Below are 18,471 nucleotides of genomic sequence, written 5' to 3'. Positions count from 1 at the left end.
TGCTCCTGGGATAGTGGGTCATCATTTAGCAGTGAGCTTTGAAGTTGGAGAAATTTGTTTTAGTTAAAAAAAAACAAAACCTGACTAGTCCAGTTAGAGATCAAGTGGAGTCCAGCTTCTTGAATCTTTGATTCAATCCAGCATTTAGATTTGGATTCAGACCTTCCCGATGCCCTTGGAAATCTTCTTCAGTGTATCAGTTGGTTCCCCCATTTTAGGAAGTACGATGCAGTGAGGTGAGGTGGGTGTGGCATTTTCTCCAGTGACTGGAGCTCTCTGACCCTCTGAGCAACATTCTCGTTGTATCAGATAAAGATGGTGAAGCAGCACATGGGGTCTTCCGTATGGAAGGGCTTCAGGTTTGTGTAGAAGCCCTAGAAGGGTCCTGTGTCTCCAATTCCCACACTCTTTAAGCAGTGTGATACAGAATTTCCTTCCTCAAATGAAATATACATTCTTGGAGACTAGTAAATTCTATTTTAGTATATCACCTGCCATTTTCTTATCAAAGTAGGGTGCCAAAACAGTTTTCATAGCTTGAAAATCCTACATTGTTGAATAAGTAAACATAAAATGCTGGGAGGTTGGAGTGCCTCAGTGTTGTCTGGTAATGGTGGTGATTGTGTTCCTCCAAGTCGGATCTAACTCACAGCGACCCACTATAGGATTTCTGAGGCTGTCAGTGTGTGTATGGTGTGGCACTGTGGGTTAATGTGTTGGACTGCAAAGTCAGTTTGAACTGGAAGGTCCGCAGTTCAGGCTCATCAGCTGCTCCTCAGAAACCCTATACAGGGTTGCTGTGGGTCGGAACCAACTTGAAGGCATGTAGCAACAACAAAGTCTTTACATGAACAAAAAGCCTCATTGTTCTCCCATGAAGTGATTGGTAGATTTGAACTGCTGACCTTATGATTAGCAGCCCAATTTGTAATTCACTATGCTACCAGAGCTCCTTCAATATTGTCTAAGGAGCTTTTAAAAAATATTGATACTTGACCCCATCCTGTAGATTCAGAATCAATAATAATAATAGCAATAACAATCAGTTATGCAGTTTTTACTGTGAGCCACATACTATTTTAACTGCTCTGTGCATATGAACTCATAAAAAAGGCAGGTGCTAAAAGGATTTCTATTTTGTGAATGGAAAAGTGAGGCCAAAGGAGAGAGTCACTTATCTAAGGTCATGCAGCGAGAAAGTGGTAGAATCAGGACTTGCTTTAGGTTGTCTGGCTCTACTGCCCTCATGCTCTTTGGGATGAAGTTTAGGCCTTTGTATTTTTAACAGTCTTACCCAACTTTACTATGCTTTGAAGTTTGAAAAGCATTGATTTTGGGAGAAATTTATGTCCATATAAGTGAATATGGCTAGATAAATGATTGGATTTTTTTTTTTCAATTAATTTTAATTGCAACTGAATGCAAGAGAGTTGATTAGCATGTTCCTAAAATCACCTTAAAGTTGTGGAAAGAAGCAATTTTAATGAAGAAAAATATACTTTTTTTTTTTAATGAGGCTGAGTTTCTTCTTGGTGGTGACATTGGGATCAAATGTCTTCAGACATTGGGCTACATCATCAAGTAGGAGTGCATTTTGCTTTATATTGGGAGAAGTAATGATGCTTTTGAGTTATGGTGTTGGAGAAGAATATTGAAAGTGCCATGGGCTTCCAAAAGAACTAACAGATCTGTGTTGGAAGAAGTGCAGCCAGAGAGCTCCTTGGAGCCAGGATGGCCAAACTTCATCTCTCATACTTTGGATATATTATCAGGAGGGACCACTCGCTGGAGAAGGATGTCATGTTTGGTAAGGTGGAGGGTCAGAGAAAAGAGGAAGACCCTCAGTGAGATGGATTGGCCAAGTGGCAGCATCAATGGGCTGAAGCATGCAACAATCGTGATGTTGGCCCAGGACCGGGCAGTGTTTCGTTCTTTTGTGCATAGGGTTGCTATAGGTCGGTACTGACTTTATGGTACCTAACATCAACAACTAATGCCATATACAGTACAATTTAGTCCATGGCTTCAGTCCACGCCACCTTCATGCCTGTCATGTGAGCCTCCTGCCATCCTTGTGAATGCAATGTTTGAGTGACTGACGCTTTTATCTTTTTCAGGGAGTGGACTTGTATCATGAAAATAAGAAGTACTTTGGACTGTCAGAATTCATTGAATCCACCCTTTCAGGACACAGCCTCCCCTTGCTGAGATACGATAGTTCTTTTGAGGCCATGGTCACCGCATTAGGAAAAAGGTACACTTCTCTCTCTGAAGCTATGAACAATGCTCAGTAGCTTCAAGTGCAAGATGAGGTATAGATAGCCAGCCAGTGAGTTCCAGAAAAGGGGTTCACATCCCTTCCTTCTTGGGTGACTCGGTCCCTCCATTAAAGGGGCCCTGGTTTATTCCTTGTTCTGTGTTTGAATCACTTTGTGTCAGTGATATTCTCTTCATGCTGTTGCTCCAGAAATTTGTAAAGAAGAGAATACATAGAAATATGCTGAGGTGAGGAACTATGTGTTTGAGAATCAAGGGAAGGCAAAAAAACAGGAGGTAAGATGTCTAAACGTCTCAAGCAATAATAACCACAGTTGGTTTCATGTTTTATCTCCTCCATGTATAAGCTATTGAATGCTTATTTTGTACCATACAATATTCCAAGAATTTTACTTTTATTACTTTATTTAGTCTTCACAACGACTCTTAGTAAATTGCTGTTTTCCCTATTTTGCAAATGAAGAAACCAAGGCACTGAGCATTCCCAGTGATTACTTCAGGCCACACATCTAATTAATAATATAACTGATAAGATAATCAAGGCTGACTCCAGAGGTTGACCTTTTAACCCCCTTCACACTGACCTGTGAGCTAAATATTATTGTTGTCTTTAAGTGCCATCAAATCATTTCCAACTCAAATTTTTTATTGGATGTCAAGTATTGTGAACTTTACCTTGTGGGATGCTAGATATTTTCTAACTCCTATGAATCTTCCAGAATTTTATTTTCAGATGTAGTTAAGTTATATAGAAACAGTTTAACCGTTTCAGGTCTTGCTTTTAATCTCTGTTAGTCTGGATCAGTGGCTAGTCTGTTTTGTCTAGGCCTAACTTCAATTCAGTCAGAGGATAAATCTGATCCCTGATACATACACTATGTCTGTCAGAAACAGAAGTTTCTGCTCATCCTTTGTGCAGAGTTGAGTGAGACATTTCCCAGTTTGAGAACTCTGAGTGGGTACCTCTCAAAATTAGCAACACCTGATTTGTAAGCCCTGTAACTGAATGTCCATGCCGGCAGCAATGGAAAGGGGCTCATGCCCCTAATGTCTTTATTACTTGCTCAAGGTGACAAGAGGCCACCAGAGCTGGGGCAGCAAATAGGACATTTTCCATACTGTCTTTCTTCCTGGGAATTATTTGGCAAATGACTTGGAAACCTTGTACAGGGTTGCTGCAAGTCGGAACTGACTTGACTGCATGCTACCACCACCACACAAGACAGGGCAAAGCAGTCTCTGGGCCACTGAGTCCTATATGTGCCCTATTTCATGGGCCAGCTGGGCCTTCCTGAGATAGCACTGGTAGTGGAAAGTTTTCCAGGTAAGCTTCAGTTTAGGTAACCCATAGTAGTTGAAGTGTTATGGGAGGCATGAAGAAAGGGGGAAGGAAGATGAGCAGGAGGGAGAAGCCAGGGAAGACACAGTAGTGGTATCAGAGATGCTGTTGGGAAGGAAACTGACTGCCCTAATAGGAACTCAGGTGGAAACAGCGTGACCATGCTATGGTTCCTATCTTTGTAGGTCAAGAAACTATTTTATCTTCGCTCCAAAAAAGCCACTGAGTCAAAAGGACTCATTCCAGCTAAGTAAACTCCTTATACATAAGTGTTTTGTATAAAGAATCTCAGCCTGTTTGTTCTTGCTAAGAAATGGAGTCCTGGTGTGACAATGTAGAATAAGCACTGGACTGCTAACCAAAACGTCAGTGGTCCAAACCGACCAGCTGCTCTGTGGAAACCCTCTACAGGGTTGCTATGCAAGGCACTGACTTGACAGCACTTAACAGAAAACAAGACATGTGCAGTGATCTGGACTTCCCCAGTGGTACTTGGGACCTGCGTGTGACACATGGATCAGACATGCACTAGCAGTGCCCGTGGTCAGGGAAGCAGTGACCATCTTCATGTGCTTACAATGTCTTCCTTCTATATAATAACCAGTTTCTGAAGTAACACCTGGTATTCTTGGTTTGACTGGATATGTTCTGATTTGTAATTTGCCCAATTAAATCATGCTTAGTTACACTTTTAATAATTTGCTGTAATTGGATTGAATCAAGGGTGTGCCTTTTGGGCCATTCCACAAAATTTGGGTCAGGTGGTAGCTTCACCTATGTGCTGATTGTGGGTGGTTCTCCTATGTCTAATTGGAACCTGGGGCAAATCATCTAACTTCTCATAGACATGTAAGTCAAGCTAATAATAGACTACATAGACATGAGTGTCATTAATTCATTGGACAAACATTTATTGAGTAGTTACTATGTGAAAATTGTTCTGGTATGCCACTATAGGATAAGCACTGGACTGCAAGGTCTGTCTTAACTGCAGGGTTGGCAGTTCAAACTCACCATCCGCTCCTTGGAAATCCTATACAGTGTCACTATGAGTCAGAGCTGACTCCACAGCACTTAACAACAACAACAGTTAAATGAAAGGAGTCCTGGTATAGCACTGTAGGATAAGCACTGGACTGCAAGATTGGTTTGAATTGCAAAGTCGGCAGTTTAAATCCACCAGCCATACAGGGTCGCTATGAGTTGGAGACAACTCAGAGGCACTTAACAAAACAACTAAGTGAAAAACTAATAACAACACTAAATCTGTGTTTGTTTCTTACCTGGAAATGACATCATTTATAATTTGGCTTCTAAGGCAAAAAGATTTGTTGTTGTTAAGTGCTATCGAGTAAATTCCAACTCATAGTGACCCTGTATAGGGTTTCCAAGGAGCAGCTGGTGGGTTTGAACTGCCAACCTTGTGGTTTGCAGTCCAGTGCTGATCCTACAGTGCCACACCATTGGCCCACGGAGAAAAGATAGTCCAGTTCAAAACAGTTGACTTCCAAAGGAGTTCTGAAAATACAGCTTGTCTATAATTTGGGAATTGCCTGTGCTTGTGTACCTGACCCACAAGGCGTCACCTGCGTGCAGCAGGGACATCTTCCTCACAGAAGACTCTGTTGGCATGCACTCTTTGTGTTACAGGTTCCCCCGGCTGCACAGCGCTGTGATCCGGACCTTTGTTCTGGTCCAGCACTATGCTGCCGCCATGATGGCCGTGAGTGGTCTTTCACAGATGAAGAACTACACGTCTGTGGAGACGCTGGAGATCACTCAGAACCTCATCAACTCCTCTAAGCAGTGCCCCTGTGGCCACGGACTCATGGTCTTGCTGCGGGTCCCCTGCTCGCCCCTGGCAGCTGTGGCCTATGAGCGGCTTTCCCATGTGCGGGAGAGGCTGGCCTTGGAAGAGCACTTTGAGATCATCCTGGGGAACCCCAACTCTGGCATCACTGTAGGGAAGCACTTTGTGAAACAGCTCAAGGTGGGTGGTGATGGCAATCAGACAGAGGGGTAGAAGGTGGCAACAAACTCAGTCATGACCTCTTAAGAGCTAGCCAGTCCCTCTAGCATCGTCTTTGGCCACTTCCCTAGATTTATTTCAGTCCAGCGGTGCTGGATTGTTTATAAATTGTTACTCCCTCCCTGCTACTCCAAAAGCACTATCTTGCTAGGCTTTCTTCCCTGGGGTGCATCTCTCTTCTTTCTTTTGTTTAACCATTGCTCCTATGCCTTCAAGACTCAACTCAAGGTCTTTTCTCCCTACAGGAAGCTCCGCTCTCCCCACCTCTCTGGCTGGTTTGGTGGTCTCGATGCCATGGTTCTCTATGCAGACAGCTATCATTAGTTGTCTCCCTGTCCTCTCCCAGGTGGTAGAGGGCAAGGCCCACAGCCCATAGCACAGACCTACTCTTTTTAAATGCCTCACACAGTGCCTGACCTATAGTAATTTCTCATTAAACCTGCAGGGGAGGGAAAATGCCAAAGGGCAAGAATATTAAACAACAAGTGGAAAAAATATAAATGAAAGGGTTATCACAATTGAGTGTGCTGATGTGACATCGTAGGATAATCACTGGACCGCGAACCACAAGGTCTGCAGTTCAAACCCACCAGCTGCTCCTTGGAAACTCTAAACAAGGTTGCTGTGAGTCAGAACTGACTCAGCAGCACTTAACAACCTGGTGTCTCCTTTAAGTACTTCATGATGGACTGTAAAGTCGTTTGAACCACAGGGGCTGGGCTTGTAGGGAAGTCCAGATTCTCACTGATTGGTTTATCATTTGTAATTGTCTGCAGATGTGGCAGAAAATTGATGATGCGGAGTGGAGACCTCAGACTTACTTGGAGTTGGAAGGCCTGCCTTGCATTTTAATATTCAGTGGGATGGACCCGCACGGAGAATCTTTGCCAAGGTGAGTGAGTGAGTGAGTGAGTGAGTGAGTGAGTGAGTGAGTGAGTGAGTGAGTGAGTAGTGAGTGAGTAGTGAGTGAGTGAGTGAGTGAGTGAGTGAGTGAGTATGTATGTATGTAGGGGACATTTGAAACCTGTAAAGCAAGGCCCAAGCTGACAGTGGGCCAGGCCAGGTAGCACCATATGCACTCATAGTCTTCATAGATTTCTGTGGTTTTTTTACATCAGTTTTCCAGCAGATGGCAGTACAGTGTGTCTGAGGAAGGGGCTGCTGCTTCCAGTGCTCAAAGACACAGTTTGTGCTTGTGGTGGGGCCGTTTGGGGATGGAGGGCCCTGCAGCTGGGTTTAGCCTCCATAACTATACACACAGACACACACACACACACACACACCCCACCCCCCATTGAATCTCTCTGGTGTGTCAAGCACTGCAGTGCTATTTATGAAAGTTTTGCATCGTCTCTGGGGTTTGGCCTACAATCCCAGCTGGAATCCAGGCAGCTGCCACAATTGGTCCCACCTAGTTGTCAGAGGTGTTCTGGGGATGATGAGGAGAGGTGGGGGTAGGGGAAACTGATGCAGCTCAGGAAGGAGCCTGGGTCTTCTCAAACAAGGAGGTGTGCGTTTTGAAGACTGTATTTCTCTGGAGCTGTGCAGATGTCACCACATGTCCTCAGGAGTCTTTTGGCCACCTCACAGATGGACAGACTGTCAGGACAGAGGGTACTAGGTCTTCTGTAAGGCAGTTGTGTGGATTAGTCTTGGCAGGCTGGCTTTAAAAAATTTAACAAGTACCCATCGAAGAGGGTAGGCAGCCAAGCTGTGGAGGGAGCCTTTGCATGTCTTTATTTGTACGACTAAAAAAAGAGTAACAGCTGATATGTATTAAATTCTTGTTAAGTGTGGGGACACTTTATCTCATTTTACCATAACCTGGGTGGGTGGGGATACAATTTCAGTGGTTCCATCTTACTGATGTTGCTGCTGTTAAGTGTCATCAAGTCAGTTCCAACTCATAGTGACCCTGTACAAGGTTGTACATCTTTGCAGGAGCAGAAAGCCTCATCACTCTCCTATGGAGTGGCTGTGGTAGGTTCAAACTGCTGACCCTGTGGTTTGTAATCCAGTGCTTACCTTGCAGAGCCACCATGCTCTCTACATCTATCTTACTGATGTTGTTGTTAAGTACTGTCGAGTTGTTTCCAACTAATAGAGACCCTGTATAGGATGTCCGAGGAGCGACTGGTGAATTTGAACCACCAACCTCGGGGTTCAAAGTAACTTTGCAGACCAGTGCTTATCCTACAATGCCACACCAGGACTATCTTACTGATGGAACTCTTGAAATAATACCTTTCTGGGGTTGTGAGAAATTAAGCAAGTATGGCTGACACTGAACTCTAGAGCTGCCTCTCTCCCCTGGGCCACCCCACTTTTTGGCAGGGTTTACTGTACACTGAATATTAAAGGATCAAATAAAGGGGTGACTGCAAAATGTTTCACCTTAGTTGTCACTATTTCACATGTATTCATTCCTAAGTTAAGGACTGGTGCTGGTGGTTATGTGCCTCGGAGTCAGTTCCAACTCATACCGCCCCTATGTAGGTTTTCTGAGGCTGCAAATCTTTACGGGAGTGGAAAGCCTCATCGTTCTCCCTCGGAACAGCTGGTAGTTTCGAACTCCTGACCTTGAGGTTAGCAGCCCAACTTGTAACCACTACGCTACCACAGCTCCTTCAATTAAGGACTGTTGTTGTAGTTAAGTACCATGGAGTCAGTTCCGACTCATAGTGACCCTGCACAGGGTTTCTGAGGCTGTAAATCTTTACGGGAGCAGAAAGCCTCATCTTTCTCCTGTGGAACAGCTGGTAGTTTCAAACTGCTGACCTTGAGGTTAGCAGCCTGATTCATAACCACTATGCTATCAGACTAAGACTGTCTTAATCTACTTTAAATTTTAGCAAGCATTTACTGACAGCTCCTTTAGTAGAGTGTGCTAGACTTTTAATAGTGCGTTCGATCTTGCCACAATAGTATTATGATCCCATTTTATTGTTGAGTTAGATCAAAAGTCATCAGCCTGAGGTCCCATCTAGGCTCCGCTCTGATTTGAACCCCATCTGCCTCTCTCCAAACCCTTTGCTGTTTCTGTTCACACCCTAAGCATGGCGCTGCACTATCCTTTCCTCTCATTATACCACATGTGTTGTTACTTGCTGTCTCTCTTCCCAGACAGACTCATTTCCAGTAGGGCAGTGACCATGTGTGACTTGGGTACCATCATAGCTCTAGCATCTAGCACAGTCCCTGACGCAGTGTTTGTTGAATACTTAAATGCCGACATCACATTTAACCATCACAGCAACCCATTTGGATGGTTGTTAATATCGATCCCCTGAGTCTCAGAAAAGTTGCACAGCTTGTTGAAGATTCCATCACTAGGAAGTGACAGTGGGGTTAAAGCCCTCCCTCCTGCTAACCTGAATATCAGTCTTCTTTTGATTATATGCATTACAGAGGTAAATATATAACATGTGCCCCAAAGATATGCTGTTAAATTGATTTTGCAGCTTTTCCTGTCATGACATAAGCTGTCATGTCATAATAAAGAGGGCATAGTATTGGGCTCAAGCACCATTTCCCACAGCAACGAAAGCAAGGCCTCATTTATAGAAGCCACTGAAAGGATCTTCCCTTCTGTTCCCTCCTAGATCTTTAAGGTACTGTGACCTGCGTCTAATCAATTCCTCCTGCCTGGTGAGAACAGCCTTGGAGCAAGAGCTTGGTCTGGCTGCTTACTTTGTAAGTAATGAGGTTCCCTTGGAGAAGGGGACTGTGAACGAGGCCTCGGAGAGTGACGCTGAGAAGCTGAGCAGCACAGATAATGAGGATGAGGAACTGGTGATGGAAGGTAAGGGGCTGACCTGCCTTCCACCCCAGGGCTCCTGCCTGCAGAGCTTCCCTGGGTTTTGATCTTGGAAGAAGCAATGCACTTCCCTAGACAGCTGTCTCCAGTTTGTGGTCCTGGGGCCATTGTCTACTGGTGAGAAGCTCTGGATGAAATCTTGCTAAGTGTCTGATGAACGAAATGGCAAAACTCTCATAGAACTTAGATTGCTCTCTTTTTTTTCCCTTTCTTTTTTGGTAGTGTGAGAAAAATGGAAATTCCTATAGTTCTTTTTAGCTTTAGAATTCTTAAAGGAATAAGATCCTTGCTTATTTCCTCTATGTGATTCAACTCAATCATTTGTACTCTATTACTGAGCTTTATGAACACAGACCAGTTTTCATTTGTAGACTCTCAAAATCTGACACCAAACTTTTAATAAGGGACACAAACCAACAGTACAAGCCATTTGGCTGCAGTTAGCAGTATAGCTAGAAAACATAAGCCAATAATAGAAACACAAAGCATTTGTGAAGAAGGATGGCATAGCAGGAGTGTGGTCGATATGGAGTTGGAAGACTTGAACACCCCAATCCTCCCCATTCTGTCCACTAACTCTGTGACTGGCCACAAGTTGTCCAACCTCTTGTGGTCTCTGATCACTCATCTGTAAAAGAATGGTGGTGGTGGTTATGTGCCGTGGAGTCGAAAATGACTCATAGAGACGCTGTACAGGTTTTCTGAGGCTGTAAATCTTTATGGGAGCAGAACACCTCATCTTTCTCCCATGGAACAACTGGTAGTTTCGAACTGCTGACCTCAAGGTTCGCAGCCTGATTCGTAACCACTACGCTACCAGAGCTCCTTCTGTAAAAGAATAGGGAGGGATTAATAGACTTGCCCTATTGATTTCCTTGTTGGCTATAGAGAATTTTCAAAAAACAGGTTATGTGACCCTGATTAAAATGCCTCAAGTTTCCTGTCATCTGTGGGATAAATCCACACTCCTTGGCATTTGATGACCCTTCTCTCTAGCGCTACATTCAGCTCTCCAGCCCCACCCACATGCTGCCTTCTGTGCCACACTAAACTGCAGCAGCTCCTTGTGTGCTCCCTGGTCTTTCTCACCTCAGGCCTGCATAGGTCCTCCTCACACTGCATGAAATTCTCTTTCCTCTATCCTTTACCTGGAAACTCCTGTTGGCCCTTCAGGACTCATTTTACATGTAACCTTTTCCAGGAAGTTTCCCCTTTTGCTACCTTAGGTGGGAGTTTGGCTTCCAGGCTCCTATTTAAAAATTTAAAAAATAATACCAGTTTCTGTAGAGTTGGTTCCAACTCATGGCAACCCCATCTGTGTGGAACTGTGCTTCACAGGGTTTTCAGTGACTGACTTTTGGAAGTAGATCACCAGGCCTTTTTTTTTTTTTTAATTTTTATTGTGAATTATGAGATAATTTACATGAGAGAACATTAGCTCTATATTCATCCTATCATATTTCATTTCATTGCCATGATTACAATCCCCTCCATGCATCATCAAATAACCAAAGTGTACACCCTGCAAGCCTGCTCCCCAGTTGTCACCACACAGCCCCTCTCCCTCCCTGGGTCTAGAGTCCCCAGCCACTCCATCGCTCCATGTCATTGTCTCTGCCTCCATCTCTGGTTTTACTGCTCCTCTGGATAGGGTCCCACACTCCGCTCTTCTCCTGGACTTCAAAATCAGCCGCTCCCCTCCTTTTGTTACAAAACCTTTATCTTTATATTTCTAACCCTCACAGTCAGTCTTGATAGCAGTTATTCACTGTTGTACCATGAGAGTCTTATCCCCATCTCCTTTCATCAGCCCCGTCCAGACAGCTTGGAAACCACTCAGTGGAGATTCTATCATCCCCCACCCCATCTAGAACTAGGCTCCTTCTTGAAAGCTATAAGTCATTCACTTCTTGCCTTTGTAGCTTCTCCCCCCCCACCACCACCACCATTTAGGGTAGCCAATGTCTAAGTTGCCCATCCCTATCTACCCTGTATACTGAGGGGGTGGGAATGATCCTCGCTGTAGATTTGTTCCCTCTTTTGAGCAACTACATCCATAAGTATAGGTCAAATTCATCAAATTGTATCAGATTACTCTTTTTTTTCCCTCTTCTTTCTTCTTCTAGTCGAGTTCTGATCATCCAGTCATTGAAGGCAAGTCAAGTAGGTACTATGTGCAAGTATGGATGTTCTTGTGAATCTCCCCTTACTTCATATCAGCTGGACGCTTCACTCTCCGCTCTAGTCCTTTGTGGCCATGTCATTGTCTCTGAGCCCAGGAGTCCCCAGGTCTTGCCATATTGCTGGCCAACCAAGTCTCAACCTGGGTTCACAGGATTCTATTGAACGTGGTCAGACTTAGCTCACAACTTCATTGCTGTTTTTCCCCTACTTCCCCTTATCGGTGACCAACGTTATCACCAGTCATACCACATGCCTGCTCGTGTATTCCTCTTGAGTCTCGGTGTTGGAAGACGGTTTGTCCGGTCACCAGGCTTTTTGTCTGATGCACCATTGGGTGGATTTGAACTGCCAGCCTTTTGGTTAGTAGCAAGTGCTTAACTATTTGTACCACACAGGGATTCCTAGGTTCTTTAGGTCCCATGTTATACCTGACAACTCATATGTGGGTCCCCCACTGGACTATGAGTGCCTCATTGACTTGCACCACTTACTTGTTTCTGTCTCCTCGGTGCTCAGGCAATGGTGGCTACCTGGAAAGTGGTAGCTGAGTGAGTGAATGAGGAGAGATGCTACATGGGAATGTACTTTAGAACTGTAAAATTCTGGACACATGCAAGGAATGATGATCATGATGCATTTTCACAGTGTTTGTTTTGCAACAGGCTCCACCTCCGAGAAGAAAAGTCCCATGAAGAGGGAAAGATCCTGCTCACATGACTCTGCCTCATCAGCCCTCTCCTCTAAAGCATCCAGTAAGTCTTTCCAGATGGGAAAAGCCATGCTATTGGACTGGTCTTGAAGATTTTGGAGAACAAAAGGAAATGGATAGGGCTATTTGCAAAGCCTTTATTTTCAACTGAACTGGAAAGAGAAGAAAATCTTTGAAAAACTGGATTTTCTTGATTTGTTTCTGAGAAGGTGAAGACCTTGGGCAAAACTGGAAGGCTCAGTCACTCCCTTTTTGAGAAGATTGTAGATTCTGCCTCTGGTTGTGACCTGGGCTGCAGGCATTGTAATGAGTAGTGATGTGTTTCACTCTGTGGAGCTGGCTGATTAGAGAGCTCACTGGCCCTGAGGGAGGAGAGGTGCTGAGGGTGAGGTATTCTCATGGAGTCTGATGATCAGTAGACATGGAAGATTTCATTTGGGGGAAAAGTAAAAAAAAGGCCACAAGTGTTCACTGACTGCTTTACCCAGAAGTGCAGTTTGGTGGTGGAAGTAGGGTATATCAATAAAAAGCCTTGTTCTAAGGGTCTCCTGGAGCAGGTACTATCAGTACACATGAAACAGTATCTCCTGGCTTCGAGCTACAAATACTTATTGAGAATCTCTATCTGAATCAGGGTTGGAAAGATAAGTGTGGGCCCTATTTTCAAGAATTTTATCATCCCTCATAAAAACTGTCAATAAGTGCTGTTTTATTTATTTACCCATATGTTTACATACCCAAAGTGTTTTGGTTGTGTGTATCAAAAACTAATTAATTTAGCTCAGGTAGAGAGCAGATTTAGGGGTAAAGTTTGTACACCAATGGTTTCCAGGAGCAGATGACCTTTCACTTGATCTTGTGGAAAAGGCATTTCTAATAAAGGAACGTTTATGGGCAAGGAAAGGCTCAGGGTGTGTAAAAATATATGTAATTCTTGGGAGCAGTGAAGATTGGCCTAATGGACCACGCTGAAGGCACATGTGGGCATCTGGCTGTGGTCAGGTAGTGACCTGGAAGACTTTGTGATGTAGTCTATGGAGGGAGAGCTCAGAGCACACTGGAGATTTGGCTGTACGCATCTTTGGTTGCCTTTCTTAACCCTTCTCCTCATGCAGCTCATGAATAATGAGTAAGCAGATGGGTTGGTGTCTCATTCACAGTTGCCCACTTACTGAAGTCAAATGAGGCCATAGTATCAGCCTCAACCTCTGTGTCTTAAAATAAGATCTGAGTCATAGGCTACAGGGCCTGTATTCTTTTGGCCAAAACAATATAGGGATTCTTAAGATCTGATGATCTGATCTCATAAAGATTACAGCCTTGGGAATCCAGTGGGGGCAGTTGGACTCTGTTCTGTAGGGTCACTCTGAGTTTGGAATTGACTCAACAGCACACACCAACAGAGGGCAGCAGAAAGACACTGTCATGTGGGTGAGTGAATCCTTGTCCCTTAAGTCTGAGAAGCATGGTCTCTTGTTTCCCCCTGTCCTCTGACTGACAGCTATTTAGATGGTTTCTAGGGACCACTGATCTATACAGTGGCCTCAGGAGAAGATGAGCATCTAGGCTCTCAATCAACCTCTCTCCTCCTTTTGGGAATTTCCCAGCCAGGTAAGGTGACATTATAAGTAAGGTTTCTCAGAGGGGCATTAGGGGTCTGGAGATATGTCTCATGACCTTGAATACAACCTCCACATTTCAGGGATGAGGAATTGGAGGCTCAGATAGGCATGAGACTTGGTCAGATATGAGTCAGGATCTGAACCAGGGCTGGAACCTAGATTCCATCTTTTTAAATAGGCTTACAATCTCTATGGCTTAACCAACTAAGCCTCCCAGTGAGGCAAAGATGCTGTGCATGCTGCATTTCCTATCATGAATTCTTCTCTACAGACAAGTAAATCTATAATTTAGAGATTTAATGGTTAGAAATACTTGTGGATTTGTGTCCTTAGAGTTCTGCTAGGCTGGTCCTCACCAACCTAGGGAAGTAAATGGAAACCTCCGAGGTATCCTTATTTATTCTTTGAATATCATAGTTCTTTTTTACTTCCTCATGCCAACCTGTAACTCCCAACTCCGCAAACCACAACAGCTTCCCCAGCCCTACCTTTCAGTTTTTCACTTCTCTCCAGATGCCTTTCCTAAGACAGATACATTTCAACAGGAATCAGCCTTAAGCAGAGAGGAACAAAGCGAGTAGAGAACTTTCTTATAGCATAGTGGATACAAGTTGGGCTGCTAACCTCAAAGTCAGCAGTTTGAAACTACCAGCCATTCCACAGGACAAAGATAAGGCATTCTGCTCCTATAAACATTTACAACCTTGGAAACCTTATACAGGGTTGCTGTGAGTTGGAACCGACTCCACTGCACATCACCTCCACCGCTGCCTCTCCCTTCATTCAACAGTCTTTAACTGAGTACTAGCTTCAGCATAAAGAAATAAGTGAGGCAGTCCTTGCTGGAGAGCTCAGGACCCAATGGGGAGACGCTACAATACGCAGGTTACCCTGGTGATGTGATATACAAGGTGCGAAAGGCTGAACTAAGTGCTGCTGGCAGAGGGAAGGCATCACAGAGACAGGATAGATAAAGGTTTGAGTTGGCCTTACAGGCTACAGGCTATCTTCTTAGAAATTACAGAGTTAAGATAGATGTAAGAGTTAAGATGTTGAGTTTGTTTTCTGTGAAAACTCAGCGCAGTCTGAGCCCTCAGTGCAGTCTGCCTTGTTTTCTGTGCAAACTCAGGTCTGTGGAATTGCTGGCATATAGATTTTGGGCATATGTGATAGAATGATATAAAAGATGGAAACCAGGGCTGTTGCTTCTCTGTGTCAGGGTGACCCCCACACACTCTGACTCTCATCTGAAGTACCAAACATGTTCCATGTAAGTGAGAAGGCAGGAGTAACTCTGTACTTGGGTACCTGCTGAGACTCCCAGTGAGGCAAAGATGCTGTGCATGCTGTACTTCCTGTCATGAATTCTTCTATACAGACAAGTAAATCTACAAACACAAACCAGTTACTGTTGAGCTGACTCTGACCCATGACGATACCATGTGTGTCAGAGTAGAATTGTGCTCTGGAGGATTTTCATTGGTGGTAAATAGAGGATTGTCAGCCTTTCTTCTGAGATGCATCTGAGTGAACACCAACAGCTAGCATGTTTGTTAGGAGCATTTCTACTGCCCAGGGACTCCTAAGTAAATACAGGCAGTCCCCAAATTATGGACCAGTTCCATTCCTGAGTTGTCTTAAGAAAAATCTGTATGTAAGTCAGAACAATTACAATTCATATCTAACATCAGCTAGTCAAATATTGTAATAGTATATAGTGTACCTTTCTATGGATAAAAAATAGGAAACATTTCTAGATAACACTAAAACATTTTAAACATAATACAATAATATTAATGATAATGTTTTGACGTGTGTTGCAAAGTAGCTCCCATTTGTTATTCTGACACTTTGTTTGTATCTCAAATTTTTAATATAATTAACTTTACAGGGTTGGTTCGTAACTATGGATCATACTTTAGAAGTGAGACATTCGTAATCTGGGGACTATATGCCATTAGATTAAAGTCTATTGTGTCTTGTGAGTTTTGCTGCACGTTGAAACTAGTACCCACCACTGTGCTGAGGTAGAAGGTGAGATTTGAGCTCTGTGAGGTGAACAAGAAAGAAGGTGTCCCAGGAAGCTACATGCTCAGATGCATGAGTGTCGGTAGAGCAGTGAAGATGAGCAGCTCATGACCAGACCATGTCCTGGTGTGGGACTGGAGAGGAAAGGGCAGAGGTCATTGAGGATGTGGAGGGAGGCAGAGTGATGGGGGACAAAGTCATGTCATGTGAGTGGTGCAATGTAGTAGATCTTGGCTTTGTTATAAAGAGAAATCTAGAGGTGGAATATCATTAACCAGAATTCCCAATGATAGGCAAATGAAGATAACTGGTGTCGGAGCAACTGAAGTAACCTGCAAGCTTTGTGAGCAGGTATTCTTGGGGTTCCTGAAGCATGACTGATGGGATCCATCTCTCCTCAGGCTCGGCTTTGTGTGGTGAGTCCTCAGCGCACACAGAGGGGCCCTCACAGGGAGAGCAGGCCCGATCACCACAGGCCTGCGGCCCATCAGAAGAGGTCACAGCCATAGGGGACAAGCAGAGACTCAGAGTGAGCCAGGGCCCACAGTCAGTCATCAGCAGGCACAGCCCTGGACTGGGTGCTCAGCCTGACTCCTGCCTCAAGACCAGCCAGAGGAGCGTCCAGGTGTCGGTGGCCTCATCATCTTCCCAGCTCTCCTCGTCCTCAGGCTCCTCCTCCTCCACGGTACCCACATCTGGCACGTTCGTCCTGCAGACCTCCCAGTGCTCCATGACCAAAGCCTGCAGGCAGCCACCCGTTGTCTTCCTGCCCAAGCTGGTGTATGACATGGTCACATCCACTGACAGCAGCGGCCTGCCCAAGGCAGCCTCACTCCTGCCCACCCACTCGGTCATGTGGGCCAGCTCCTTCCGCCCCTTGCTCAGCAAGATGATGACGTCCACAGAACAATCTCTCTACTACCGGCAGTGGACCGTGCCCCGGCCCAGCCACATGGACTACAGCAACCGCTCTGAGGGCCGTATGGACAGTTTCCACCCCCGGAGGCTGCTGCTCAGTGGGCCCCCTCAGGTGTGTCAGGTCCTCACTGGCTGGGTGTGCTTCACTTGTCTGACCCTTGTTTCCTCTTTGGTTTGTATAATGTGTGTGTTGGGGACAGGTTAGCAGGGAGTGAGGCATCTCTATGGTGGCTTCTCCCACATCCAGACTGTCTACATTTCCCATGTGATTTCATGTGATCCTCACAAGCCTGAGGTTGGACCAACACAAACACATAGAGACCAAAAAAACCAGTTTAGCACTGGAAGCTTTAGGAGTAGCAGGCCATTTCCCCAGCCCAGCTCTTCCACTCAGAGGTTCCCTTACAAGGGAAGACAGTTTTCACCTACCAAAGGGTAAAAATCTAAAAGGATGTGAGTATCAAATGCTGTGAATGTGTCAGGGGGTGGGGGTTTGGTGCAGAATGTGAACTGGGATTGGCTTTGTGGAAGTTACTTTGGCAGAAGAGCGTAGTGGTGAAGTGGGCTCTGGAGTTGGGCTGCTTGGGTTTGAATACTGACATATGTTTCCTGACACCCCCAGAAATTACTGACCTCTGTGCATCATGTCCTTGTCGTAGATTGAGGAAAGTAATAGCATCTATCAGTCACTTACCAGGAACCCTATACAGGGTTGCTATGGGTCGGAACCGATTCGACAGCACTTAACAGTAACAACATATCATAGAAATGCTGGAAAATTGATCCAGAGAAAAATTATAGATAACTTAGAATAATGCTTAACCTGGTGTGCTGCTGAGATAAACACTGGACTGCTAACCATGAGGTCAGCAGTTCAAACTCACCAGCCGCTCCTCAGAAACACTATTTAGGATTGTTTTGAGTCAGAATCAACTAGATGGCACTTAGCAACAATAACATAGTATGTAATAAATGGTCATTTCTCCTGGTGTGGCGCTGTGGGCTAATGCATCAGACTGCAAAATTGTTTTAATACAAAGTCAGTGGTTCAAGCTCACCAGCTGCTCCTTGGAAACCCTATACAGGGTCACTATGGGTCAGAATCGACTCAGTAGCACTTAACAACAACTGTTGTCACCAGGAGTGCTGGTGTGGCACTGTAAGATAGGCACCTGACTGTAAGGTTGTATTGAACCATGAGGTCAGCTGTTCAAACTCATCAGCCACTCCTTGGAAACCCTATACAGGGTCGCTATGACTCAGAACTGACTCAATGACACTTAACAACAAGAACATCAACACTTGTTTCCATTGACATCATCATCAGGATCGTCACTATCACAATTTAAAATGTGCTAACTGTACATTTAGAGTCCTGGTTTGGAGCTGTGGGTTAATGCACTAGCTGAAGGTCAGTTTGAACAGCAAGGTCAGTGGTTCAAGCTCACCAGTCTCTCCTCAGAAACCTTATACAGGTCACTATGAGTTGGAACTGACCCAACTTTACTTATCAACAACAAACTTTACATTTACAAGATCATTTTGAGG

The 18,471-nt window shown here is 44.6% G+C and overlaps 1 protein-coding gene across 3 annotated transcripts in view; it reads left to right on the top strand.

The window, feature by feature from the left end:
- Positions 1–18,471, top strand: part of GREB1 (growth regulation by estrogen in breast cancer 1) — a 130,036-nt gene that overhangs the window by 51,370 nt on the left and 60,195 nt on the right. For 2 of the 3 annotated variants that reach the window (XM_006869450.1, XM_006869448.1), the window contains exons 16-21: positions 2,118–2,254; positions 5,267–5,606; positions 6,422–6,537; positions 9,248–9,454; positions 12,292–12,398; positions 16,407–17,035. In XM_006869450.1, coding sequence (XP_006869512.1) covers positions 2,118–2,254; positions 5,267–5,606; positions 6,422–6,537; positions 9,248–9,454; positions 12,292–12,398; positions 16,407–17,035 — 1,536 coding nt within the window. The remainder of the gene's footprint in view (positions 1–2,117; positions 2,255–5,266; positions 5,607–6,421; positions 6,538–9,247; positions 9,455–12,291; positions 12,399–16,406; positions 17,036–18,471) is intronic. The other variant, XM_006869449.1, reaches the window with a different exon arrangement.

Source organism: Chrysochloris asiatica, unplaced genomic scaffold (assembly GCF_000296735.1).
Source record: "Chrysochloris asiatica unplaced genomic scaffold, ChrAsi1.0 scaffold00131, whole genome shotgun sequence".
In the NCBI taxonomy this organism is placed as follows: Eukaryota; Metazoa; Chordata; class Mammalia; order Afrosoricida; family Chrysochloridae; genus Chrysochloris; species Chrysochloris asiatica.
Note: the sequence above shows the minus strand (reverse complement) of the source record. Positions and strands in the feature narration are given on the sequence as shown.